Source organism: Pleurotus ostreatus (assembly GCF_014466165.1).
Source record: "Pleurotus ostreatus strain PC9 chromosome Unknown scaffold_9, whole genome shotgun sequence".
Classification (NCBI taxonomy): Eukaryota; Fungi; Basidiomycota; class Agaricomycetes; order Agaricales; family Pleurotaceae; genus Pleurotus; species Pleurotus ostreatus.
The window spans coordinates 57,262-83,553 of record NW_023503164.1 but is presented as its reverse complement, the minus strand read 5'-3'; the positions used below and the strand labels follow the sequence as shown (position 1 = coordinate 83,553).

At 52.0% G+C, this 26,292-nt stretch overlaps 12 protein-coding genes across 12 annotated transcripts; 7 read left to right on the top strand and 5 right to left on the bottom strand.

Moving 5' to 3' along the window:
• Positions 1 to 380: 380 nt before the first annotated feature.
• PC9H_011253 (uncharacterized protein) lies at positions 381 to 1,375 on the bottom strand (the record flags this gene model as incomplete). Its single annotated transcript, XM_036780738.1, has 3 exons — positions 381 to 709; positions 762 to 1,299; positions 1,355 to 1,375. 3 exons carry the CDS (start codon positions 1,373 to 1,375, stop codon positions 381 to 383), a joined length of 888 nt encoding a protein of 295 aa, XP_036626593.1.
• Positions 1,376 to 1,888: 513 nt separating this feature from the next.
• On the top strand, positions 1,889 to 3,985 carry PC9H_011252 (uncharacterized protein; the record flags this gene model as incomplete). The annotated part of the gene is made up of 8 exons (XM_036780737.1): positions 1,889 to 1,907; positions 1,963 to 2,031; positions 2,088 to 2,105; positions 2,167 to 2,352; positions 2,794 to 3,002; positions 3,057 to 3,233; positions 3,302 to 3,415; positions 3,470 to 3,985. The coding sequence occupies 8 exons, from the start codon at positions 1,889 to 1,891 to the stop codon at positions 3,983 to 3,985; spliced, it is 1,308 nt and encodes a 435-aa protein (XP_036626592.1).
• A 371-nt stretch (positions 3,986 to 4,356) lies between these two features.
• On the bottom strand, positions 4,357 to 5,470 carry PC9H_011251 (uncharacterized protein; the record flags this gene model as incomplete). The annotated part of the gene is made up of 5 exons (XM_036780736.1): positions 4,357 to 4,382; positions 4,436 to 4,547; positions 4,606 to 4,792; positions 4,840 to 5,258; positions 5,309 to 5,470. 5 exons carry the CDS (start codon positions 5,468 to 5,470, stop codon positions 4,357 to 4,359), a joined length of 906 nt encoding a protein of 301 aa, XP_036626591.1.
• Positions 5,471 to 6,822: 1,352 nt separating this feature from the next.
• PC9H_011250 (uncharacterized protein) lies at positions 6,823 to 8,308 on the bottom strand (the record flags this gene model as incomplete). The annotated part of the gene is made up of 2 exons (XM_036780735.1): positions 6,823 to 7,535; positions 7,588 to 8,308. 2 exons carry the CDS (start codon positions 8,306 to 8,308, stop codon positions 6,823 to 6,825), a joined length of 1,434 nt encoding a protein of 477 aa, XP_036626590.1.
• A 1,117-nt stretch (positions 8,309 to 9,425) lies between these two features.
• Positions 9,426 to 9,834, top strand: PC9H_011249 (uncharacterized protein; the record flags this gene model as incomplete). Its single annotated transcript, XM_036780734.1, has 2 exons — positions 9,426 to 9,538; positions 9,597 to 9,834. 2 exons carry the CDS (start codon positions 9,426 to 9,428, stop codon positions 9,832 to 9,834), a joined length of 351 nt encoding a protein of 116 aa, XP_036626589.1.
• A 1,288-nt stretch (positions 9,835 to 11,122) lies between these two features.
• On the top strand, positions 11,123 to 12,043 carry PC9H_011248 (uncharacterized protein; the record flags this gene model as incomplete). Its single annotated transcript, XM_036780733.1, has 3 exons — positions 11,123 to 11,163; positions 11,222 to 11,633; positions 11,723 to 12,043. 3 exons carry the CDS (start codon positions 11,123 to 11,125, stop codon positions 12,041 to 12,043), a joined length of 774 nt encoding a protein of 257 aa, XP_036626588.1.
• A 730-nt stretch (positions 12,044 to 12,773) lies between these two features.
• Positions 12,774 to 14,060, top strand: PC9H_011247 (uncharacterized protein; the record flags this gene model as incomplete). Its single annotated transcript, XM_036780732.1, has 1 exon — positions 12,774 to 14,060. One exon carries the CDS (start codon positions 12,774 to 12,776, stop codon positions 14,058 to 14,060), a length of 1,287 nt encoding a protein of 428 aa, XP_036626587.1.
• Positions 14,061 to 15,369: 1,309 nt separating this feature from the next.
• Positions 15,370 to 18,918, top strand: PC9H_011246 (uncharacterized protein; the record flags this gene model as incomplete). Its single annotated transcript, XM_036780731.1, has 10 exons — positions 15,370 to 15,506; positions 15,657 to 15,688; positions 15,900 to 15,950; positions 16,386 to 16,568; positions 16,624 to 17,478; positions 17,537 to 17,684; positions 17,742 to 17,877; positions 17,930 to 18,746; positions 18,804 to 18,837; positions 18,882 to 18,918. 10 exons carry the CDS (start codon positions 15,370 to 15,372, stop codon positions 18,916 to 18,918), a joined length of 2,430 nt encoding a protein of 809 aa, XP_036626586.1.
• Positions 18,919 to 19,427: 509 nt separating this feature from the next.
• On the top strand, positions 19,428 to 20,579 carry PC9H_011245 (uncharacterized protein; the record flags this gene model as incomplete). The annotated part of the gene is made up of 5 exons (XM_036780730.1): positions 19,428 to 19,521; positions 19,583 to 19,802; positions 19,859 to 19,914; positions 19,994 to 20,142; positions 20,205 to 20,579. 5 exons carry the CDS (start codon positions 19,428 to 19,430, stop codon positions 20,577 to 20,579), a joined length of 894 nt encoding a protein of 297 aa, XP_036626585.1.
• A 795-nt stretch (positions 20,580 to 21,374) lies between these two features.
• Positions 21,375 to 23,119, bottom strand: PC9H_011244 (uncharacterized protein; the record flags this gene model as incomplete). Its single annotated transcript, XM_036780729.1, has 7 exons — positions 21,375 to 21,445; positions 21,519 to 21,602; positions 21,667 to 22,010; positions 22,046 to 22,441; positions 22,501 to 22,826; positions 22,888 to 23,032; positions 23,091 to 23,119. 7 exons carry the CDS (start codon positions 23,117 to 23,119, stop codon positions 21,375 to 21,377), a joined length of 1,395 nt encoding a protein of 464 aa, XP_036626584.1.
• A 254-nt stretch (positions 23,120 to 23,373) lies between these two features.
• PC9H_011243 (uncharacterized protein) lies at positions 23,374 to 24,355 on the top strand (the record flags this gene model as incomplete). The annotated part of the gene is made up of 5 exons (XM_036780728.1): positions 23,374 to 23,512; positions 23,564 to 23,644; positions 23,697 to 24,102; positions 24,161 to 24,247; positions 24,310 to 24,355. 5 exons carry the CDS (start codon positions 23,374 to 23,376, stop codon positions 24,353 to 24,355), a joined length of 759 nt encoding a protein of 252 aa, XP_036626583.1.
• Positions 24,356 to 25,588: 1,233 nt separating this feature from the next.
• On the bottom strand, positions 25,589 to 26,161 carry PC9H_011242 (uncharacterized protein; the record flags this gene model as incomplete). Its single annotated transcript, XM_036780727.1, has 1 exon — positions 25,589 to 26,161. The coding sequence occupies one exon, from the start codon at positions 26,159 to 26,161 to the stop codon at positions 25,589 to 25,591; it is 573 nt and encodes a 190-aa protein (XP_036626582.1).
• Between the last annotated feature and the right edge of the window lie 131 nt (positions 26,162 to 26,292).

Genomic DNA, 26,292 nt, shown 5'->3' with positions numbered 1-26,292 from the left:
CAGTTCCGATATGCCTGTAGAAGAAGATGATGATCCCATTTTCAACACATATCACTGCTCTACTCTTCCGGTATCCAGCTATTATCACTCTGCGCCACATCGCAATCGGGAGGGCCGAGATCACGAGTTAGTTGAGGGACGGGGTGACCACGACCTACGATGATCGTCAGTGTGCATCGGCCTTACAGCGCGTCAATGCGATCGCAACATCGACCGCAACAGTCATTGCAATTTAGACGGTCCCGATTCGACATCTTCATGCTATTCGAAACGAAGTGCCCGTCCAATAGTGCATTTGGCGGCCATTGGCACGATTTACTAGCTGCGGTATACTCGATATTCTCGTCCTCGCTTACACAAACCAATTTTACGTTGACACTCTACCGTAAGCAAATGTAAGGCTTGCCATCAGCAGTGTACTTCAATGCCCAAGCTGTCTGCCTCATCCTCTCATCGTGACCGCCTCCGGCCAACATTGGTCTCAACGCCACCTGCCAAGTCTTTTTATCCCCCACACCCCTCGTCTCTGCTGGGAACACGTCATTTGCACGCAAGAACACGCTCTGCCAGCCTCTACATTCGTACTTTGCCCTAGCTGCCCTCAATTTAGCCCTATCTCTTCGAGTGTACAATGACAGCCCCTTGGTGAGTGTCTCCCGTCCGTACAGGCTATACGCGCGCGAAGCGGATATAAAGTTCATCACAGCCGCTGAAGTAGTTGGATAGGTTAGCACGTTCTGCGCTGTTTACAGTCGACGTACTAGAGTGGTATCCAAGTATCACGTCTACCACCGGAACGCTCGTCATGATCTGCTGAATCGCTCGTCCTGTTGGTGACACCCAATTCACCACTTTAGCTATTCCAGAACTACGGTATCTCCTTGAAAAATGTGGCGAATTTGACGTCTGACCGTGCGTCCTCGGCATATTTACGACTCCTCCGGGCACCACAGGTCGACACCCCATACGTTCCAACATCCTTGCCGCGCAGGATCCAAAGAAGGCGCAGACATAGAGGTCGAGATCCGAATCATCGTAATAACGTCGCGAGAAGAATTGCAATGCACTAGAGCCACCGATGATCATACCGATGGCACCCTGCACCATTCGGAAGTCTCCAATATGCTCTTGTGGCAGGAAATTCATGAGCAGGCGTTCGATATTGTACGCTCTTTCGATGTATTCATCGACATCCTTCATAATGGTCTTGCACGACAGCCCGTATGCTCTCAGGTCGGCCAAGGACAACTCGTTCAATATTAATTGATGAAGTTCCACGATGTTGACAAGGGCCGCAAGCTATCATGCCGTGATCAGTTACCCGTGTCGTTTCAAGACTGTCAACCACTCTCACCGCACTGTTCTTGAGTAGCATCGTGGTCAGAAAGTAAGCAAGACTCCTCCCTTACCCCCCGTTTTTTCTTCGTCCGCCCAAAATTCCACGTCCCCCTTTTCCGCATCCGATCCTTGCGATCCTTGCACCAATCTTGTGGTTTCGCATTTCCATGTCCGCGTTGTCGCTCATTACATTTTTCATTATTATTTACATCCGAGTCCCATGTCTACGCCTACATACTCCGCACCTTCCATCTCGTTCTTGCTAAGGTATAACCACAACCAACGAGGCGCTACAAACATTGCCTGATCGTTTCGCTGATTATCCCCACCTTATCAGCAAATATCCGAATCTAGATCTGCATCCATCGATTATCCCGCTGTAGAGTGACCCGGACGGTTGAGCTCGATTGTCTGCAGTTTTTGCTAGTACCTCCGAACTACGCCGAGCCTGGCAATAAGTGGAAACTACGGGAACTCGTCAGAATCATATATTAATGTAGCTCATCCATATTCCCTTCCAACACTACTAGTGCTGAACCTCTCCCACAGAATGATGCATGTTGTTCGGCGTAAGTTAACGTTTCTATGTTGACTCTTTTGGGGACCGAAGACCCTCTCTGTTAGGCCCTTCGTGTAAACGGTGCAAGCGATACCGACAGATTATCAAGCGTCGCCGCCGAAAGGCTAGACAAGGTACGTTGCTGTAGTAATTCAAGATGCCGTGGCCATCGCTAATGTGCAACTTACAGAATCGATCATAAACGAAGGTAATTTTCTATATTTTGGGGGTTACCTTATTTTCACGTCCATCATTGCCTCATCCCGCAGAACACATGCTGTTGGTCGTCGATGACGCCTTCGATGCCCCCACCATCAAGTACCTCATTCGCTGCGTAGAGGAGGGCTTGCTGGAGTTGCAAACAAAGTCGCTCGCACTCTCCAGCGAGCTGAAGATGGGGAGGTCCACGTCTTTGGCAACGAGCCAGATGGTGGAAGCACATTTGCACGAAACTTGTAAGGAAGCGCGGTTGTCGCTGTCGACCTTGGGATTGGTTCTCGATGCATTGCAACCGTTAGACAGCCTTTAGCCTTCTCGATTTGCTAACTGCATTTCTGTCGCATGTATACGGTACCTATCGATGATAGCTGCATAAGCACCGCGAGGTTTTCATTTATTCAACCCCTGCAGGACTTCCAACCTCAAGGATACCTCATTTATCGGAACTATCGATCGTGGTGTAGGCATCATTGGTGATAAGCTTGCTTGTATCCTTTTGCATCGTCTCCCTTGTATTGATCTTCTCTCCCCCAACCTACCTTTGCCATGGTGCTCACGCCTAAATTGGTCTGCAATGGGTTTCACAATGATCAACGCAACCATTGCGTCGTGATCAAGTGTCGATGTAGGCTCCATTTCTAAACACTGAGATTTATTCTAGCTCATCTACACATTAGCTATTGACTCGAAAAGACTGAAGAAGGTTCGGCTCGCGATACGCGTACACACCCCACTTCGTTCCATCATCGGCAATATCAGTACATCCCAGTTCTACGCAAGCATGCGCGCCATTGTCCAGAACCCACCTCTCCAGTCGATACACACAGTGGCATGTAGTTCGACCCACGCCATTGCAACTTGTAGCCCATCGAGTCAGGAAGATTTCGTGCGTATTTCTGTTCCTTATTGAGTGATATCTAGTAATCATTCATGGATACAGCTGCCAGCTGTTGACTTAGACTACGTCAAGATGGCGGGCATCGCCACCGTTCAGGTGTTAGTATCGGGACGTAGCTCAGATGATATCATCCAGTGGACACGCCACATGCTTGGCGCAGCAAGATCCTTTCCTCCGTATATGTTTCGCGAGGTAGACCAAACTTACCGTCGAAGGACTGTGCGTAAAAGGATGCTTATTTTGCGAAAGGAGTTACTACTACATACTAACTGATAACCGATCATCAGGGATTTCTTCATTCGCCCATGATATTGGCGACGTACTCAGCCTATTTATCACAACAACCATATGCTTACCCACCGGAGCAGGATTGGGAGGGACTGATTACCTCCGTCTACGCGGTAGGTCTTAGTTGCTCTATACGATCAGTTGACAACTGATTTCAGCTGCGCTAGGTGCATTTATCCCTCAGCTTGTATTCACGAGGTCACAAAGGAGACGAAGGCACCTATTTCCCTCGAAATTGGGGAGATTGTCGCAACCGCCAAAGATTCCGGATCGCATCTGTCATCAAGCTACTGACTACAGTCGGCTTTCAGAAAATTGTTGATTCAGCCCGGGTGATCAACATCCTTCCTTGTATCCCGCGCATGCCAGCGAACCTACATTTCGCAGCCCGGACAGCGCCTTGCATGCCATCGGAGCTATATAACGTAGCTTGGGCCACCGCTCGTGCCAACTTCCATTCGGGCGTTACTGGTGTAGATGCTGTGGGTGCCAGTACTAGTGAGGATAATGAATACACGGACGAAGATGGTCCATATATATCGGACGATGCCTATGACCGCTTTGGCCATCAAAAACCACAAAACGCATATAGTGAAGACCTGCCGGATGGCTGGAAGCATCTTGCGATCGGCAGGCACGATAGCCAAGACCTGCCGGATGGCTGGAGGGATCTTGCGGCGTAGTATTGTTGTTGGGGCTGGGATTGTAAAAAAGTTGTATGATAGAACATTGCATCTTGTTATCCATATATTTGAAGTCGCCTGCAGCAATTCCGTTTTAGAAGGAGGCGCTTGGAAGTCCGATGGAGAAGGCGAGGTTTGGGCTCGCAAGGTCTTAGATGGGACGATGCAAGCGTTCAGCGCAGATATCATCGGTGATGTAAGTGAAAAGTGAGTAACTTTCGTTCGTGCAACTTGTGCGTAATACTCGCTCATACTCGTTTTAGCTTCGACATGATGGTAGTATTATTGGTATGAGACGGGAGTGTCTTTTGAAACATTGTAACAAGAAAATTCAGTGATCATTGTCTCGGTTCGGCGACTGGATGATACAATCAGGCAAATTCGGTGGGAAGTCCGTCTGATAATCTGTGAGTCCTCGGCTGATGAACGCCTGTTATTGTTGTACGTTACCATTTATCTTGATACTCTCTCCTTCAGGCGTGTTCGCTGCTTCAGTGACCTTATTTCGCGCGAGGATCAATCTCAAAATGCCATCCGCCATACCACAGATGATACGGTCGGTCTGGAAGGACGTGATTTGATGATGCAAGTTTTTTTAAAAAAGGAAGCTGAGCGCCTACGTTTTGCGACCCCACTCGAAGCGCTCCGTCATATGTACGACGCAGATCGGGTAGTCCGTCTTTATCATCTTTCCCAGCAAACAAACGCAAGATCCCATCTTCGTATCGTACCCGGACGTCAGCTGGACAGAGCCCTGGTAGTTCAGCATCTATCACTATGTTCTCTACTCCCAAATAGCGACGTAGCCTGTCTTCCGATCAGTAAGTATATATAAGTTAGTGAAAGTAGCATACCGAGGCAATTCTGTCGGATAAACTACAGGCGCGAAGTGTCCGCCGCCGGTATCCACATCGCGCAAGCAAGCACTGAGGTTTTGTCCGTCCGACTGGCAACTATCTCGCAACCCACCAGACGTTGACGCTGATTCAGGAATCTCGTCCCTTGCAATTGCGAGTTGGCCAGCGGATGTAGGTCCCGTAGCCGGTGCAGAACTCGGAGATGGCGGCGTCGGTACGCCACTCACTGCCGTACTTGTAGATGGTTCTGTTATTTCCTGTCCACTGCCCTTATCAAACTCGACGTTATCGGCTTCCAACTCATCTGTTTCGTCGGCTTCATCTTCATCGTCGGATTGCGACCGAATATTGCTGGATGACGGTCTGGCCCGTTTGCTACTCCCTTTTGAGTGGTTATTGAAATAGCTGCTGATCATCTGATGACCGTTACGATGTTTGATGTTCGGACTATAACAGAACAACTTACATGCTTGTCTTTTGGAGTCAAATTTCCAAACTGTTCCTCCCATGCTTCGTATAGGTCCTTTCTCCATGATACTCGTTCTGGTGAATTTGCTGACGTTTTAGCGTAAGATTCGATGTAAGCTTTAAGAAAGTTGTTTCGTTTCTTTGTTGTCCAGCCGGTCATGACTACGATGCGTTCTTTGTGTTCAAATATCGAGGTCGAATGTAATGGCTGGGTTCGCAATAAGCGCTCAATCGGAATTGATTAAGAATATATCACGTGGGCGCGATACCAGGCTTGATTATCATTGGCGCCTATATTGTACTACCAAATGTGGTAGGCCAACCACACTACTAAAAGCGGTAGCCCACCAACAGCGAAACTCGGCGAGTGCCGCGTGGCTTGTTGTCAACACTCACAGTCGTGTGCTTGAGCGGTCTCGCTATCGAGACTGATCGCTGGCTTTGGGCGACCGTAACATCGAGACACAGCCTTGAGGGTCTCGATACCGAGAAAAACCAAGTCACACTATTCGAGTGCCCATGCGCGCTGGTCTTGAGGAGTCTCGATACCGAGATAAAACCAAGTTAATACTCTGCATACGTGCTGTGCTTACCACGTATATTGATACTGAGGGATCTTAACTTGAGTCATGGTCACCCAGGCACTCTACGACTTATCAAGTGCGATTAACAGTGTTGTCGGAGGTTCGTATTCATTCACTTTCTCATTATGCTGAGAGTATTATCCGACCTTACGTTGCTTACAGTGGCCAGGAACCCTCAAACCTTCCATCAGGCGTTGTTGCTCATAGCGAGCCTGATATGCTATCTTTCATAACGTTATGCCAGTGTTTACGTTCATGGGATCCAACGTTTTCCATCGTGATGACGCCTACAGTTTCCGCGCGGTAAAAAAGGTGGGCGCTGTCACTTTCTAATGTGTCATGTCTCTTTCCTTATCGTGACTTCTACTACCCGTAGACGATTGACAGCATTGTGCCTGTGATGGCATCCTCCCCAAAAAAACTTCATAATGGTGGGATTAATCTGTACATAGATGCACGGGATTTTCTCCAAGTATTCTCTCATGCCTCAAGCCACATTCCTCGCCATCGCCGGTCAAAGTATCGGAGGTCCATATACGGCGGCTCAGAAATGACTTTCTGTCATAGTTTCTTCCTTCTTCTAATTGGCGTCCTCGGCCCCGACGCCTTCCTCCCTCCTGTTTGCATGCTTTTGGTCGCAAAATCTGCATCTCGACCGGCGCGAGCACAAACTGACGAAGGACTACGTACTGATTGCCGGTTTCTTCAGCGTATAAGCAGCCCCTTGTTTACAACTTCTCTGTCGCGCGGGAACTTGTGAAGCAAGTGTACCATGCCGAAGGCTTACGACCCCCCACATCCACTGCCACCCTCAAAAGCGCTTACTCAATACTTTGGTCGCGTGCGTCGAGCCCGGCTTACTGGCGCACTATTGCAAGCAACGGGGAGATTGCGCGGGTTTCGGCCTACCCAACTCCATATTACGACACTACCCCCGGCGGGTAGGAGGAATGGTGTAGGCAGCGGTGGGGGTGGTAGGAGAGGCAGGGATCGCAATGCTAGTAGGCCGAGTCTTTCTTTGTGTTGGTTGTTGGAGCATCTCAGCGGGGACGAAGCGGCTAGCACGAATGCTGGCGCGTTGGTTTTGTTCGTACTGCTGGTGCTCGGGTATCATGGAAAGACGGGCCAAAACGCCTCCAGGTCCGTTCGCGGTCCTTGTGAGATCGGATACGACATCGAACATCCAGTTGCCCAATGTCAAGGTCAAAGGGCGAAGACGAGCTGCCGCAGTAGGTGGTGGAACGGGTATGTCGGTCATGGAAGGTAATGATGCCTCGTCAAAGGTGGTTGTTCGTTTTTCATCAGCCTGGCTTTCAGACGATGTCGCATCGATGTCGCGTTCGGGCAGGTACCCGCCCATGCCCATCTGGATTTGGAGCATCGATTTGAACTCGCCAATGTGGGTGCCATCGAGAGATGTAGACGACGAGGTGAAGTCCTCCGTGCTGGAGCCGGATTCGAGATCCCTTCGGAAGCCTTGTTCGACGACCTCGCCATCCCCCATCACGTACACGAAGTCGGTATTCTCGATCTGGGAGAGATCGTGGGTGATCACGATGGTAGTCTTGTTGCGACGCACACGCTTGAGGGCTTCGAAGACCAAGAGACGAGAAGTAGGGTCGAGTGCGGAAGTAGCTTCGTCTGAAAAGGAAGAGTTAGTGAAGAAATAAAATGAGGGTATATGAGAACGTACCAAGGATTAAGACGGTTGGGTTGCGAAGGCAAGCTCGTGCGATTGCAAGACGCTGCCTCTGTCCACCGCTGAGGTTGACACCCCCGACCTTGGCTGCTTCGCCAGCCTCAGATTCGGAGGCACCACCAAGAATGGTATCGTAGCCATCAGGGAGTCCGTTGATGAATTCGTGGAGGAGTGCCTTTGTGCAAGCGTCGATGACCTGTTCGCGCGAGACGGAGACATCTGTGCCCATGATAGCAGCGATGTTATCATGTACAGTCTTCCCGTCGAAGATAACACAATCGCCTTGCGAAACGCCCATAACGTGGCTCCGCATCCACTTAGAGTCCAAGAAAGTGACCTCTTGCTCGTCCATAAGAACCTGCCCCTGCGTGGTTTTGTACAAGCCGAGCAGGAGGGCGGCGACGGTCGATTTCCCAGAGTCGCTACCTCCGACAACGAAGGTGGTTTCTCCTGAAGGAAGGAAGAGAGAGACGTTCTTGAGGACAGGTGCGCGAACTGGGTATGAGAACGTGACGTCGGCAAGTTGGAATTCACCAATGCACCGTCTGGGTACGATTCCTCTGAGTGCCCGAGGCTTCGAAGCCGAGAGGGAGAGGGTATGCGTTGAGCGAGATGCGCTGGTGTGTACAGAAGTCGGGGAGAGGGGGGAAGGAGGATTCGGGGAAGAGGGAGTCGATGAGGGGGATTCGTCGATTAGTATGAGGAGGGATACCATGGCGAATTTACCCTTGGCGATGAAGGGCAGTGAGAGGGGATGGATGGAACGCGAAGAGAGGAAAACAAGACGTGAGTAACGGTGCGCATAGACGATAACGACGCAGACGACTAACCTATGACGTTCTTCCGCTAGATCGATCCCGCTCGCACCACGCCTACGCGAACACGAATGCGAACACAAAGACAAACACCCGCCCAGATCTACAGAGAATCAAGTCAGTCAGCACGCTTCGCAACGTTCGGAATCGAACAAACACAGCAAGAACGATAGCACGAGCAAAATGGCCGTTAAACCCGGTAGAAACGTAACGAATAGGCAGAGACGTACCAGACGAACGAGAGAACGCGAGCGCGAACGCAAATGCAGGTAGATCGATCGCGAACGAGTACAGCAGACTACAATAGGTAGGCAACGGTACGCAGCGCAACGATAACGAGTAACGATAACGAGTAACGCGTACAACGATGGGGAACGATGGAACGAGCACACAAAAAGAGAACAGAAGGGGAGGGAAGGGGTGTTGGAAATGGATGAACGAAGCTGTGCAGTGGAATGGAGTGGAAGAAGGACGTCTTGCTGAGGGAAACGCGCTCGTAGTCCTGTGCGTAGATGGTTTTGTCCAACCCCGTTCGGTACTCATAATAATTCACAGACACTCGTCGAGGTTCTCAAAGAGAGCCAGCGCTTGATCAAATACTGTGTCGACGGGGGAGAAGGCGCAAGGGTGGGGAGTAGGTGTGACACGACGTACCCCACTAGTGGTAGCCATTATTACCCTTGACCCCCTACACAAACGAATCTCCCACCCACGCGACCTCGCACTCCAGCGTCGAGACGCCTTGATTGATGATTCGACATGCCCGCCGCCAACGGTTGAACAGGATTGGGCGGGCTAGAAACTGGAGAAGACATGATTCGTAGTCGGTACATTAGGGCGCCGTAAGTAGTTCCGTCGTCGTTGGCGCTTGAGTACAATGTGCGAGCAGAGTGTTCCGTGTGTTACTCAGTCACAACCAACTTCGTGCAAAGACCCATCAATTGACAGTGAGTGATGCGCTCCCCCAGATCCAGCTGACCCCATCCTTCTAAGTTAGATTTCCTCTATAAATCAAGCATGCGAGCCTGGTACTCGCCCGATATTCCACTCCCTATCGCTTGGCTGGCCTTCGTAAAGGCCCTGGTGCGCAACTTCAACGTACTACGCCCTTTGGACAACGTAGTCGTCATGTAAGTCTCATGAACGTTTTACTGATCTAGGCGCGGGTATTAATTTTTATATACATAGGGACGCTTCAAGGACACCTCCCGGGGTAGTATCAGCCTCTATCCACGTTTTTCGCGGCGAAAACGGCGGCGATTGGGTCTTGACCATCACGGTCGACGACGACGACGACGACGACGACGACTTGGTGTCTCGACGTGGGTTTGGGCACCAGGTAGTGCCGTTTAACGCGGTGACTTACGCGGAAATCGAGCCTTTCGATGTACTCATTGCGTATCTCGTCTGCCTGCTCTTCTTGTAGTACTTTGGAGTACACCCGCCATGAATACATTAATGCACGCGCCATCTCTCGTCAGTTCATTACGCATGAGGACTCAAAGTACTAATGTGACTTGAACTGGTTCACTTCCATTCCGTACAATATTTTCATCATATATTCTATGTACAATAATCTGAATACTTTACAATGTATTTCTAGCATATCACTGCTGATGATAATTAGGTTACCATCTTCGTCAATATGCTGGAGATACGAGTGCTTATAGCCTGATTATACGTCATCAGGGATATGATGACTATATCGGGAATGATATTCAGAATATCATCAGCGTATTGCTGACAGATAGGGGGCTGATGATATTCTGAATATTAACTGTGGTGATATTGAGAATAACAACCTCAATATCATTGGCATATTTCTGTAGGTAAAAGGCTGACATTAATTATATTTACTCTTTTATAATGACAATCCTGATATTTGAGAAGTAGTCTCAATAATTCTGGGGATGATATGATGATTTATAAGTTGAACAATAATTTAAATAAATTCACAATATCTACGGTGGGAATATGCAGAAGATGGTTGTATTAACATCAAGGTATTGTCTTCATATCTCGCGCGTTTTTATAGGCGTTTGCCCGCAGTGCATTGAGGGAGTGCTGCCCAAGGAAGGTTTCCTGATGGGAGCGGTTGCCTGCCGCGAGGCAGCGCTTTATACTTCGGGACGTCTGCGCCTTGCCTGTAGCGCAGACACAAGAGGGCATAATCGGGGAACCCATTTTTTGCGTCGTCGTCTGAAACTGTCCCAAAGGACTCATCAGGATCGACTTCACTGGGTGACAAAGTGTAAATGGGAAACTGGGGGGCGTCGACCAGGCTAGCGTCACGCGCTGCAAATAATGCCATGATTTAGTCCCAAACTGGGTACGTGTGGCCTTCGAGACGGCGTCGGTTGTACATCCATGAGTAGCAGAACATCAAAGATGCTTGGAGCTTTTCGTTAAGCGCGGGCCAGGCATGAATGCATGACAATTCGAGATCCACCGCTGTCGAAACTCAAACCTCAGGAGTCCCATAGTGCGGAATATTTCCCTACTTCCTTCTAAATCTGCGAATATCATAGAGTGATGTGATCGCCAGATCTCGGAAATACCAAAGAGGTGTGGCAAACACTTGAGTCGGAGTGTGACGCGTGCGATGTAATCATAATGTGACTCGCAATAACCGAACTGGTTGAACTTTCACAAACAGCACGGTCACGAAGAGCACCTTCCAACAACCCTTCGCCGTTTCATTTGCCTTTCCCATAATGTCTTGCACGACTACCATTGAACAGGTTCAGAAGCGAATGTATGTAAATAACGCCTTTTCTCCTTCCCTCGACTCTAACAACCTCGGTAATTCTCAGGCCGCTAGCCACTGACACAACGGCAGTGCCTCCAGTGCAACAGAAGCCAGGATGCGAGGGCCCTGTGTGGGTTCCTCTTCGAGTCTGTGGATTCCTGTACTCCTATGATGATCTCGTGGCGTATGCAGAGAAATACCTGCCGGATGACTTAGAGAAAGAGCGTTCGAAGCGCCCGATCCGTGACTACCGCCGCCAACGAGCTCTTAAGCACATCAAAAATCAGTTGGAAAACCTAGACTATGTGCTCGTTCAGCTCGCCGACGGTGAGGTGGCGAAATGTATGCTCGTCGGCAGTAATTACGACGAGGAAGAATTGGCCAAAGCCCGCCACCTGGACAGAATTGCCAAGTTCCGAAAGGTCCTCGCCATCGATAGCACTTGCGAGCCCAAATGGTACCGCCTCGGCAGAAGTGTACGTCGATGAAACTCGTCACTATCTGTTCCCTTTCTAATATTCCGCCCCATCATTCCATCATAGTACAAGTCGTGAACCCCTTGAAGGCACAACATCGGCTCATGATCTCGGAGGAGCGAGCGTACCCAGATATGCTGATAGAGTACGTCTATGAGATCGACCTCGATGATGAGGTCTTCTGGGTGAATGGGATGCCGATATTCCGACTGGATTGCATGCCGATGGCGGAGGTGTTCCTCGAGGTGCTGGGCAAAGACATCTACCCCACTATGCGACGACGGAGAGCATGGCATCTAAGCATGGGTTTAGGATCGCTGCCCCCCCGCAGCCACTCAGCGCAGACATGGCATCATATGAATTCCTCCGCGGATCGACCAGCGTCGGCACCGATATTTGGGAGCTTCTGAGCGTCCGAAGAGCCTTCCCCGGCCGAGCGCGTGTCCATTCGGCTGTACGAGGTCATCGTAGGGGTGTTGATGTACAGTCGCAAATTCGTTCCCCCTTCCTCGCCTCACAGATAACGCCCTTGGCACCATCAACAATCCCACCCTACATCGTCTCGACCGCCAAGTCTCTCGTATTCCGTGCATTTCTGCCCATGGTCTTCCACCCTGATGTAGCGCTTTCGAGCGTACCTACCTCTAAGTCAATCGAATTACCTGAACACCTAAACAACTGATTGATGATTAATGATTCCCCGAATCCGACGACCTTGTCTTTCGCATGGGGCATTGGGGAAATACATATGATTACGGCACAGGATAGTCACGGTATGCAGTGGTATTGTGTACGTGAGATGCGGAGAATTGATGCGCGATTTAAACAACTCTGAGCATGCGCACAGGGCGATATACGGCGGAGCAACGACTCGGATGATCGCGAGTTCCGCCTTGACGGCGACGCCAATAAGATGAGTGAAACCGTGGCGATTTTTGTCGCGGGCCGTAGAACAGAAGTCCGGTGGCAAGTGCGGGCATTGTCCACTCTTTGAATGTGGCCGGACAGTGAAGAATTGTGGCTCCCCTACAGCAAAGGTAGAGTGGCCAAAAGCCAGAGTGGCGCGCCATACCTATATAACTCAGCCGTTCGCAAGGCTGTCTCGTTCTATCTTTGCGCTTCTTCCTCGTCAGATTTTTAATGCGTCTCCTCCAGTCACCCCATCTCAATGATTTTCCTCAGGTCTGCTTGCAGGGGCTTACTCCCCAGCGCACGGCCCCGGCAGACGTAACGTCCAATGACGATACCCCCAAAGACGAAACAACAGACCGCATCATGGAGTTTGTCCTGAGATCCTCCGGACTGAGACGCACTCCCTCTCTTTCTCTGAGCACCCTGACTTCCTTGTCGCTCAGTGCCCAAGTTCGCCAGCCCTACGAGGATTTCAGCAACATGCTGCGCGGTATGACCTCCTTGAGGCAGCTCACGCTTGTCAACTCGCTGCCGTGGACAATCCCTGGTGCCATTCCCGACTTCATTGGGTGCAAATCCGAGAGACTCCCTCGCGCGGCATCTCCGACTTATTACGATGGCGCTTGGCCCCTTGCTGGTACCCGCCCACTCGCCGTTCACCCGGAACCTTCTAAGCCTTGGCCCATGTTCGAAACCACGGACTCGAGGGACGCTTCGTTGCACGAAGCAGTTTCTCACTTCCACCGCGAACTCGCCAGCTGGTGGCACCCTGTCTCCCCCTTGGTCATGCCCAGCACCCTCCGCGAGCTGACCGTCCACGACCACGGCTTCCGCTGCACCCAGTTCTTCGCCATCGTCGCGTGCCAGCTCGCCCAACTCGAAATCAAGTGCGTGACCGATGGGTTCGACCCTATCCCCTTGTTCCGGGAGTCCGCGCGGCTGCTTCACCCGCTCCTGCGCGAGGGGGCCCTCCGAGAGCTGGTCGTTTGTTCCGAGAGTGACAAGCTCGTGGTCCAATGTGCGTGCTCTGCTCTTCCGTATTGTGACAGCCCTATCGCGGACAGCATCGTCCAGCCCGCGCTCTCCATCGCCCTGGACTTCAGCGCCGACGACGGCCTCCCCCCTGTCGCGATCTATGAGGACATCATCACGACAGGTGTCAAAGCTCTGCCACTCGGCTCAGTCTGTCGTATGCTCGTCGACTTCCACGCTGATTTCAGAGGTGCTTGGTTCGCCGGATTCTTCTCTTGCCTGGGGTTCCTCCAGAGCATCACCCTGCGCCGCCACGCCATCGACGGCTTCCTGCAGACGCATCTCTGGATGGCGTACAACGACCCTGCGGCGGCGATGGTTCCGTTCAGGTCTCTCAAGACGGTGTTTGCGGAGTGGGATACTCGATGGCCGCAAGTGAGGTCGGACGCGGATAGGATTTTGAGATATCTCAACGCGGGCGGCGTATACTTGTTGTTCTGCAACGTCGGGGGCCACGCTGAGGGCTTTGTTCGCGGCCCGTGAAAGTACGTGAAGGGTTGGGGTCCGTCCAGGCAGCGCCCGGGAATGAATGCATATGTTGTGGTGTGGGGCGATCCGATAGGTAGTGGCTGATTAAGACCAATCTGTAAATCATATAGTTATGAAACGAGACGCGAAAGCTCCAGAGCAGCGATGGTATACGGTCTGAAAAAGTGCCCGTTCCTTGGCACGTTCTAAGTGTTTGACGAGGCGAAATGATTTACACAGAGTCCTTAATTCCCTCGTAAACGGGAGTTTCTTACGAAGCAGGTTGAGATGCTGCCGACTTTTTAGTTAGTACAACTCTAAGAGATACGCTTGACAACACTGACAATGAGGATGGACAAGCAACGTTTACCGACGACGGCCCTCGCATCTTTGGTATCCCAGGGTATGGATAGGCTTGCTATAGGCTGTATTCGAGAAAGATGGATCATCCAAGCGTGAAAGACAGAGCATGGATGTCGGGGCGAGATGTGATTCAGTGGTCTAGTGATCATGGAGTAGGGAAGATCTAAGGCCTCCGCCGACACACGGGGCGTAATTTAGAGCTCACAAGATGCGTACATTCGACATACCGCTGGCCAGCAAGATCTCGTCCTCATTGTACCCTATAATCAAGCCAATCTATGCGACGTCACGCTCCTTTGAGAGTCATGGAGTATTATGGCGAAAAATACGAACACGTCGAGAGAGCCTAGTGGCGCCGGCGGCATTCTTTCTTGGATATATTCTCTACCGCCCTACAGTCGGTTCCGTACGAGGAAAGATAGAAGCGATGCTGGTAAATCCGTTGAAGTTTGAGCGCTTGTTCATGTGGGAACCTTGTCAAACACGGCCGTTCACTCTCTGTCGTTCTACGAAAAACGTGTAACATGGTGCCCAATCCAATGACCCAGCCGTATGCTGACCACTAGAGAGGTTCTGCCTCTGGTCTTCGGATACTGCAATCGTAGATGTCCGCAATGCACTAGTTTCGAATTGGTCTAACGATCCCTCCCCTTAGCATCGAGACGCTTCAACCACTCCTTAGTCTATTACCGCCCTTGGATGTAGTGACAGATGCAAAGGGTGGGCGAAAATACGTACGTGCACTTCATTCTCGAAGGATTTAAACATTGTTTATGGACGACCCGCGCAGAGATTTCATCCACTAATCTAACCCGCGTGTTGGGTTGTGTTCCTGAAATAATCGAGGCATGTCCGTAAAATCAAGAGTATGCGGGAAAAATACGAATTCTGCGACTCCCTCTTCACCTACATCGCGTCAAGCCGTCCTGTTATTGAGCTCCTTCCCGATTTGCGTCAATTAATGGCCCACATCCCAGTCGCTGGCGCTTGGGCTTTAGCTTCGACTGTGCAGGTCATTAGGGTCATTGCCCGATCGCTGCCCAATCGTCTTTTGACGCACACGGTCGCCACGGACAGTCTGTTTGCATCGTGGGTGAGGTTCGTAAGCCGTCCGCTCCATGCACCCTGGCAGCGCCAGACGTCGGTGATTATAGTGGGCTATATGTCTAAACCAGTGACAAGTCCCACCAGCCATTCAAATTCATGGTTTCGTAGGCCAGGACCCACAAACAACTGTACTATGGTCAGTTTCGGTCACCTGTTCGACTTGGTGGTACATGGTAAGTAGTGCTTTTCGTAGCGACGCCGAGCTCTATCCTGACTCTGGGTTCGATCTACCTTGCTGACTGTAGACGCCTAATACTGATCTACTACTCGCAGTAGCATCGCTCATCCCCGCGACTTAACTTTTGCATTTGCCGTCCAAACCATCAATCACTCGCCGCCACTATCTATTCGCCATAGCGCTCTCGTTGCTAACCACTAACCCAGAGACGGATGCGCCTTCGAAGTCTAGGACGACGATGGGAGGCGTTGTAACTTGTAAGTATCTATAAACCGTCACACGCCTACGTCGACCTTGCCGAATCAGCCGACTTCGTGGAGAGAGAGGAGCCTGAATCGAGTAGCGAAGTTTATTCTTCTGGCGAATCTTTCGATTCAGGAGCTCGCTGTGGATGCGATGCCGTTCGCCAACCATTCGATCCCTCAGATCTACAATAGTCAGTGTAGTCAGTGGCAAGTCTGTGGTTGAAGCGGCCACATGACGGGCATTCTGTACTCCGACGCAGGTCCCCCGTCCTTATTTGCCTTGCGCGTATCCTTTGCATCTAGCCACTTCGAAGTGGCATTTGGCATCCATTCGGTGAGTTTAACTCCCCTCTCCCACTCGATTCTCTCTGATTCATCGACGCGACTGACCATACCCCCCGACCGACTTCTGCAGTGAACAAATGTCAGAATCTGGTAATCCTACAGGGGACTGCGCACCTCCCCCGACGTTCAGCTCGACGGGGCTGAACAAACCCATGAATGAGACATTCGAAGCCCTCCTACAGGAAAAGCAGCTCCGAAGTCTCGTCGAGAACTACAGCTCCGCCACACCGACAAATTGCAACTTGTTTGTCCTGCTACTGAACTGTGCAAGCTCTCTCATACATGGTACGCGTGTCCTTTCCCCTGATACTCGACACAATGACCTATACTTTTGTGGTAGACAAATGGGCCCCGGACAAGAAGTTGGTAGTTTTCCGCGACGGCCATGTACACAAACAAACGGGCCTTCTCCATGAATTCCATGCTGGAGAGCTAGACCTGGCCATGGTCATCGACGTCACAAACGGCCTCACCGATGTAGACCTCGTCAATAGCCTCCCGTGGTACCTAGCATTGTCCACTGTCGAATGGAAAGGAGAAATCGAACCAGGGATAGAGATCGAGGCCATGCTTGAAACTGGCGCCTACTTGGAGCTGGCGAAGCAGTGCCGGCCTGACTTGGTCTGCATGTACGGGCTCCTGGCCTCGCCTGGCGGGTATTCCATCCTGTACCGCTCCCCGTTCGGGCCGCACACGTCGAGGGAGTTTGATTGGGGTGATGTCGACGCACTGCTGGCTTACATCTACACGCTATATGTTCCTCGGCCGGACTTGCCCTCGTGCGACCATACCATAAGTCGCGCTATAACCACGAACATATACGAACCACCGACGTGGAATGTCTGTGACGGCGACGAGGTCTACGAAAACTGTGTCACGAAGGACGCCAGAGACATGACATGGGTGGCCAGGGTGGGGACGTCGCCGGTGACAATCAAGGACACGTATCGCGACGTTACGGCGTGTTTCAGAGAAGGAGAAATCTACGACATCCTTCACAAGAATGGCCCGGCGCCTGGATTCCTGAAAGTCAAGAAGGAATACGATGTTCAATGCGGCGGTCGTCCTATTACGGTTACGTGCGGCAATGTGATGTGGGTTAAGAAGAGACTTATTATGCATACTTATGGGCAACCTCTGCGCAAATGTGCATCGTTGGTTGAGTTCCTGAAATGCATGTACGACATTCTCGAAGGTGAGTCATACTTCATCGTCCTGTCCCTTTCGTGCTGTATTGAAGCTTGTTTATGCAGCTCATCGCTGGGCGGTGCAGGAGCGAAATATTCTCCACCGCGACATCAGTATCGGCAATATTTTGGTCCAAGCTGAAGACGTCGAAGACGGTCAAGAGTTCACTGACCTGGAGTATCGTCCGATCTTCGTTAACGAAGTTTTGAATGAGTACGGCTCACCTCCAAATCTCATTATTCTATACTAATTATATCCCCATCACCTCAGTGACTTTCGCGCTCCCCCCATGGCTCGGCTGGCTGATATGGACAACGCGGCAGAACTTGACCCAGACAAGGCAGTATCACCTACTTTCGTCGCGAAGAAAAGGCGAGTAAAGGTCGAACCCCTGCGTTGTCGTACGGTGAGTTCACCTTTGACTGTGCGGTGCATCTTCTCATCAATGCTTGATGCAGGGTACGCCAAAGTACATCGCTCGTTCCCCTGCCATTGGACTCGTACTTGCCATGAACGGTAATTGGGCCGTCATGCCAGAATTATCAAGTGACCTTGCCAAGAAATACCGCAAGGCGTACTCCAACAATCGATCTGGCATGAGAGTATTTGCAGACGAGCTCTCCTTCCACGGCGGCTTTCACGACCTCAAGCTGAGAATGGCACACAAAGACAACCGCGCGCTGAGGGCTACCGAGTTCCGGCACCGCCCTCGCCACGATGCGGAGTCCGTGTTCTGGTGCATGGTTGTGTTTCTGCTGCTCGCCGTCCCCTTGGGCAGCCCCGACCAGGATGCCGGAGAGCCGGCGCTTTACGACGCCTGGAAGCTCATTGGCGACCACGAAATCGGGTCATCGACGGACTGCATAGACCTCAGATCTCGTCTGCTCCAGAGCGAGCGATGGGAAGAGTGGCTACACGAGGACCTTGCCCACGCCGGACAATTGATGTGTTTGTTGGCGGTTCAGGTGTCTCCCGAGTGGAGCATGTTCGTCCCGCCACCTCACATGTTCAACCTGCATGAAGCGATGCAGCGCATCATCCTCACGCACATACACATGTGGGATGGGGGGGAGAAGGATGTCAAGTTCGATACAGAGAGATTGCGCGACCCCACGGATCCGTATTACTGGAATTACTGGGAGTTAAAAAGGAAGGAGAATAATGTTTCTCCCAAGTCAGATTTGAGTGGTAACACTCAGAGTACGAGTGCCGCCAAGCTGCCTGGAAAGCGGCTGGCTGACGCCATTGAAGAGAAGGAGGAGCCTGAAGCGAAGAGTACGTCTTTCTGACATGCTTGTATTTTAGAACTTCTGAGTCTGTCGTCGAATCTAGGACAAAACTGCACGACGGAGGGGACTCAAGCAGAGTACGTGATAGACCATCAAAACGTGCCTTCGACACCTGGTTTAGCCCGTACCAGCTCGCCTTCTCTCCCACCTGCATTTGACGCCAATATACTCGACACCGATGGCGAGGATGCTTATATCCTGTATTAGTCCGAATTACGCCGGCTACGCCTAAGAGACCTCAGATTTCTATGCAGTACCTTGTAATGAGTGCCTCCAGTAATCACAGCGCCTCCTTGACTCCCCAATCTCTCCAAGCTACATCCTCAACCCCCGATTTTGTTGTACGTTGTCTCCACATCGAGCCCAACCCCTCGTAGTTTGCCCTCGCAGTTTGCAATATACTACGGCTTCTAGTACAGCTGATCCCAATAGTCTGTCTAGTGGCAACTCACCAGCAATTCATCGACTTGCGGCAACTTATACTTTTGATGAACGCACGCTTTAGTGAACGTTGCCCGAACTCGTATCATTTATACTTCTTCCTGGGAGTTGATCGTCCCCGAGGAGGCCTTGCATCGAGTACTGCTTGGTTTGTATGTATATATAAAGGCCACCAATTCTGGCGAAGGACGAGGCTCATCCCCACTTTCCAATTCCAACGCTCACCATGAAATCTGTCTTCGCCCTCGCCATCTTCGCCGCCGTCGCTACCAGCAGCGTACGCGCTGCCCCCCAACTCAAGACCCGTACAGCGCCAGACGGTAAGCCGACGCTGTTCACTCCACGCACTTGACTATCCTCTGATCCGGGCCTCATTTGCAGACGTCGCGGTGCTCAATTATGCACTGACGCTTGAGCACCTTGAGAACGCGTTCTACGCGGGCGCCCTTGCACAATTCGACGACAAGGCCTTCGCCGATGCCGGCTTGCCGCCGTCTGCTCGCGCGCGCTTTGTCGAGGTCTCCGAACACGAGAAGGCCCACGTGAATTTGCTCAGCGAAGTGCTTGGGGAGAAGGCGACGAAGCCGTGCAATTACGTCTTGTGATAATTTCCTGAACCGTTGGACTGCGGGTGCAGCTGACGCCAGTGTATCACAGTCCGTATTTTGATCCCCGGTCGTTCGCAGCCTTGAGCCAACTTCTTGAGGGCGTTGGTAAGTACTAGTAGTCCCTTGGGAGCATGGTCAGCGGAAACAATAAACGAGGGTTGCTCACGAAATGCGCTTGGGATAGGCGTGTCGGCATACACCGGTGCTGCTGCGCTCATCAAGGACAAGACCTACCTGACGACCGCAGCAAGCATACTGTCCACCGAGGCGCGACACGCTGCCTACGTGCAATCTGCCGTGAACAACCTCGCGCCCTGGTCAGGGGCCTTCGACGTGCGCGCCTTCGTGCTTCGATTGCGCCGTCCCTCGCTGACGGTCTGTCCACCTTACCGCAGATTCCCCTTAGTATGGCCTCAGTCTACAGTCTCGCCGCAATGTTCATCACCTCATGCCCCGGCGCGAACAGCATCCTGCGGGTCAAGCCCTTCCCCGCCCTCACTGTCGTGACACACGACCCGAAGCCCGGCTCCAAGGCGACCCTCAAGTTCGACGCCCCCCGCGGCGCCGGCGACCTGTACATGGCGTTCTTCACCGGTCTGTCAAAGAAGTTCGTCAAGATCCAGAACAACGAGGTGGCCATTCCACCCGACCTCCGCGGAACTGTCTATGGGGTTGTTTCCAAGAGCGCAAACTCGACGACGGATGACGATGTCGTAGCTGGGGTAGCGACTTTGCAGTTCGACTTCGCTTCGAGCGACCGCCTTGGCTAATTTACTTGAGGATCTCCTACTTTACATGTGTCAAAGATTCGTTGCGTGCTACTCGTGTTACTTAGTTTTATACCGTCGAACTGTGAAGAGTACCCCGATGCTGCGCACTTCCGGATGTAATGAACCGAGAGGAACATCGGGCCCAGAGAGGCGTCTGCTGTTAATAATGAGCTGAAAATGACACCGGCAACCGAGCGGGAATTATCTCACATCTCAGAGACTGCAACGAACAATCTGAGGCTTGCTGGCGTTCAGAACGTCTTCTGCACGCATTCGCATCCTCCTAATGTGATGTGGTGGTCCGTTCGGGAAGTCGACATGCTTAGCCATGAAGAGGAAGTATTCGCACCCAATGTCAGCAGACATATTCGTCTTCACGTTCGAAGTTCATGTATGGGCCAGGAGAACGATGATCTGACCATGGAGAAGAACAAGAGAGCACGAGAACTGAGTTTGAATCAGATGATGGGCAAGCCCTCAAGGCCTCACCGCCCACTCCGACTTCGCTGGCCGATCGCTGGGAGCGACACTCACGATACGTGCATGCGTAACTGTCGAAGATGTGAAACGAAAGGCCCGATACGCAGATGTTGGCAGCGATATGGTAAGTAGCATACTCTCTATTCGCTACATCCGACGCCCTGATTACGCGTATATTATACGAGTACATGAGAGGTAGAAATGGCCAACGACGAGGCAGCGCGACATGTTATTGTAAAATATGGAATATCAGTGCCTATATGTTCGGAAATTAATCAGGTTGAAGCATTGGTATCCGTATCTAGCGTATGCGCATCAAATGTTGGTGAGAGAGGAAGGAAGCTTGTGGAGGGGGACGCCGGCATGGAACGGAATCGGAGCCGCAACTACAATGAGGACAGAACCAGGGGGGGTATACCCTCCCATTAGGCGGCGTCGTAAATGTGAGCAGATCCCTACCAGGAGAGATGGTAGCGTCCATGAATACCAAGCGGGCACCAGCGTGGAAGGCATGAGTAGAGAATCCGAGATCCATGAGGGAAACTAAGAACATCGATCAGCATCTGCGTCGTCCAGATTTCGCCTTGCGCATACGAGATTGACATACCCTTGATATCCTGCGTACGCAGCCCTCGCGGAATGGAGATTGGAACGCTAACTTTCTGTCCGAACGCCAACTTCTTCGGGACGCTCACCAACTTCGGCCTCTCCGCATTCATGAACGGCGGATCCAACGTCTCCACCCTGAACTCGCTAGGGAATTTCACCCCCGTCATCGTCGCACTCCCGTTGGGACTGCTCCCTGCGATCAGGAAGTTGCCCTGCGGCGTCAGTGTGATACTGGAATGATACATGCGCGGGATGTTCGTCGTAGGCATGCCTTTGTTGCTGATCCGACGTCCGAGTGGAAGTGACGGTGTGTACAAAGGCATCAAGACAGTGTTGTCGGCCCTACTAGGTCGGCGACCGAGCCGATTGCAGCGAACCCCGTGCTTCCACCGTTAGTTATGAGGATTTGGCCGTTGGGTAGGTGTAGCAGTTCGGGCATCGTTCGGCCCTCCAGCATTTGCTCGACCTGCCACCCCGCCATGATGCCCTCCTCTGTGAGCTTGATCCATGAGCATTGGGTTAAGGCAGGTGTTTGTGTGGACGGGCGCTCAGAGTCAATGGTGTCGGTCGCAGTTCCGCCGCAAACAAGGACTTCGGGAATGAAGTCCGGCGGAGACAGAGGCAGGAGGATAGCTGAGCCATCAATGGGGTTGGTGACGCAGACACTGTTGGGTATATCAGGGAGGATAGTTTCGGTATTGGCTTCGATATCATATATAATCGACTGGTTATTTGCTACCATGAATACGCGGCCGTCGGGTAGTGCGAATATCCTATTCCCGATGCGCTAGCGCTAAGAGGATGATATGACCACGGAATACTCTGAACGTACCTCGGGAATAAATTGGCAGGAAGGCTGCGCTCAAGGAAAGGCGACGGCCTGGGCGCGCCCTCTTTCTTTGGGAAGAACTCGAAGGAGTTCACTGGGTCGACATTGTAGAAAGGCGTGGTGACATGTGTGCCTCCGACGATCATAAGGCTTCCGTCGAAAATCCGAATGGATGACGCGTACCAGCGCCGCTCGAAGAGATGATGTGTTTCCAAGTTCTCGAACAAGGTGCAGTCTTCGCCAGTGGGTGACAAGCATGGCTCGAAGATACGAATCGCTTGATTATCCGCGTTGACAACCCCGGCTCCAGAATCACCTCCGACGCTAACCTGTACAAAGGAAAGACGTGTTAGAGGATGCGTCGGGCACTAAGTGATAATGCCGTATTACCATGGTACCATTGCTCAGAAGCGCGCCGCTTCGGACTTCCGTAGAAGGTACGTTGAGGGGTTTGACGACAGAGCTTGTCTTGAGATCCCAGAGTGCGCCCAAGGCTGAGTGATTGTTGAACTGCAAAGGATCAACGGATGGTCGGCTGAAGAAAATCGTAAGGGTCGGCTACACGACAATGGATCCAAGGGCTACGATTCCACTTGTCGCTTCTTTGAAATTGAAGCCCCATTGTGGGGCCCTCAGCAGTCGATTCCCTGAATGGGACGGGCGGCGTGCAGGTTGGGGGCGCGACTGAGGCGGAAATGACGGGGACAGCGACTAGTCACCGTGCCGGATTGTGCCGTTCTCTGGAGTTCTCCCGTGTCCTTCAACCTGTTTGCGGCAAGTTTGCGGTTTCGGCCACTTAATAAGTTGAATCTCCCCCAGCGCTTTCTGAGTTTGAATTCACGAAAGTGGCATCCACTTCACGTCGAGACTTTGAGTATGGCTGCGATTCCTTCCCCAGCTCTTAGCCCGCACTCTAGAAAGATTCTATATGACCTTCACCCTCCATCGAATCCGCCAACCATCGCCGATGTCGCAAAAGCGAGCTTGGCCCTTCACAAAGTGATGAACTCGCAGTGTAAGTAGCAAGCACTGCTGTGGCTTCTCTTTGACTCATTCCAAAACCAAGTCCACAACCCCAGGAACATTCCTGACGATGATATAACCAATCTTGTCACCTATAAAGCCAGCATAGTAGCTGCGTTCTCAGGTTTGTCGACGTCGTACTAGGCTAGCGACTTTACCGATCACCCTGCTATTAGGAGGCCCGCTTCAGCAGGCTTTACAGGTAGCTTTGCCCGCTGCTTTGCCCGCTGCTTTGCCTGCGGCTCTGGTTGCTGCTATCGCAGCTGCTTTGGCGCCTACCAATGATCGACTCCAAGCTATGGAAGGACAACTCGGCGCTATCCAAGGACAACTTGGAGCTGTTGAAGTACGACTTGGAGCTGTTGAAGGGCGACTTGGAGCTGTTGAAGAACAACTTGGGGCTGTTGAAGAACGACTTGGGGCTGTTGAAGAACGACTTGGAGCTGTTGAAGAACGACTTGGGGCTGTTGAAGGGCGACTTGGGGCTGTTGAAGGGCGACTTGGAGCTGCTGAAGGGCGACTTGAAGCTGTTGAAGAACGACTCGGTGGATTGCAGACTGCACTCGGTAAACACGACTCATCGTAGCTAAAGTGCGTCCTACCTTATTCGTTGTAGAATGCTCTTGACGCAGTTTAACAGGATGCAAATACCCTCCATGCAGACGAACCTGATGCGACGCTTGAAGTTGTGCCGTTTGACAATGGAGATGACCCTACCCTGCCACCAGTAACTAACCTTCTTGCCACCTCTCCCTCGTGGTTTACACTAAACCTCATGATCTGTCCTAGCACTCTCTTCCAGCTATCACCTCCGTACGTGAAATTGGGCATCTGACTGCGAACGATCGCGACAATTACTTCGACAAATACCGTGGGCGTCGTGGCGGGCAAAGACCCACTGTCAGCGAAAGAAGAAAATATATTGCAAGGGCGATTGGTGTGATGAATTACAGTGACGTACCTTCAGATGCCGATGATTAGCAAAGCAATAGGTTATTGGACTTGTAGAATACGGTAACGAGTGTACTTTTGGACCAAATGTTGTATTATTTCCGACATTGAGCTGTAAACACTCAATAGCACGAACGCAGGGTCACGCCTCTCCATAGAGGTCTGCTATCCTTTGTCGAGCCCAGGAATTTCACTCTTCCTCCACGTTTAGATGCTCTCGTTCGTCCTCCTTTCAACCTGCTGGTAATAGTGAGCGCGACGCTGGAAGCACGTCCGGCTCTGAGCATGATGGAACAGACGCCACATTGTGGTTGTTGAATAAACATACTTGTTAGAACGTTCAAGATCGATCGTGGGGACTCTGTTACGAGTCGCCGCATCGTGGCGTTTCGTTCGTTTTGTCGTGAATGCCATGTCAATATCTCCAACATTGAAGCCCGCGTCCTCAAACTTGCCTCAGTTGGAGACCAGTAGATATTATCTCATAACTATGTCGGAGAAACGGTAAAGCGCCTATCAACTTTTTTGATGACCAGGGTCTGGCCAGCGCCTGATCAGGACTTGATCAATGGCAGCCCCGCATCTTATCTGTCTTGGTCAGATCCATCGGCCCGGGTCAGTCAAGTCCAAGTATGGGGTGCCCCTGATCAAGGACAATGAAGTTGATCGAGGTTGATCAAGTGGTCCGCTCGGCATGGCTGAGAAGCCTGATATCGAGCCCCGATGATAAAGAACGAACCCGCGTCCATACCATTGGTAAGTGATTACCAAAAGCGTAGGATTCCATTTGCTAATACACATCAGATGTCTTCCCATGCACGCGCTGATGGATGTTCAAACGTCCACGGTGCTTTCTGTTCTGTACATTCACCCTCGTCCCCCGCCCTCTTCCTTCTACTTTGCTCCCAAACACCCAGAAAGAAGTCAGGTATGTTCCAGTACTCCTTCCACACTACCCATTGACACCATTACAGGTCTTTGTGTTCACAGCATCCCAAGCACGCCAGCCGACGTGAGCAGACATTAGCAGCCATCGAGCACCTGCTCGCTGTCCCCCCTTGCTCCCATTGTTGCCCCATTGAATTGCCCTCTTGCCCTCACCCGTCGCCTCGTCGTCCTACCCTCGCCTGTTCCCCCATTTACCCGTTGTTGCCTGTTCGTCCCCACCGTCGCCCCGTCTCGCCGTCTCGCCGTTTCCCTGTTTCGCCGTCATCCCGTCTCGCCGTTTCCCCGTTTCGTCGTCGCCCCGTCGCCCCGTCTCGCCGTTTCCCCGTTTCGTTGTCGCCCCGTCTCGCCGTTTCCCTGCCTCGCCGTCGTCGCATCTCGCTGTTTCCCCGTTTCGTTGTCGCCCCGTCTCGCCGTCTCGCCGTTTCCCTGTTTCGCCGTCATCCCGTCTCGCCGTTTCCCCGTTTCGTCGTCGCCCCGTCTCGCCATCTCGCCGTTTCCCTGTTTCGTTGTCGCCCCGTCTCGCCGTCTCGCCGTTTCCCTGTTTCGCCGTCATCCCGTCTCGCCGTTTCCCCGTTTCGTCGTCGCCCCGTCTCGCCGTCTCGCCGTTTCCCTGTTTCGCCGTCATCCCGTCTCGTTGTTTCCCTGTTTCGTCGTCGCCCCGTCGCCCCGTCTCGCCGTCTCCCCAATTCCCTGTTTCGCCGTCGTCTCGTCTCGCCGTTTCCCTGCCTCGCCGTCGTCGCATCTCGCTGTTTCCCTGTTTCGTCGTCGCCCCGTCTCGCCACCTCGCTGTTTCCCTGTTTCGCCATCATCTCATCTCGCCGTTTCCCCGTTTCGCCGTCTCGCCGTCTCACTCTCATAGTCCCCTTGCTCCCA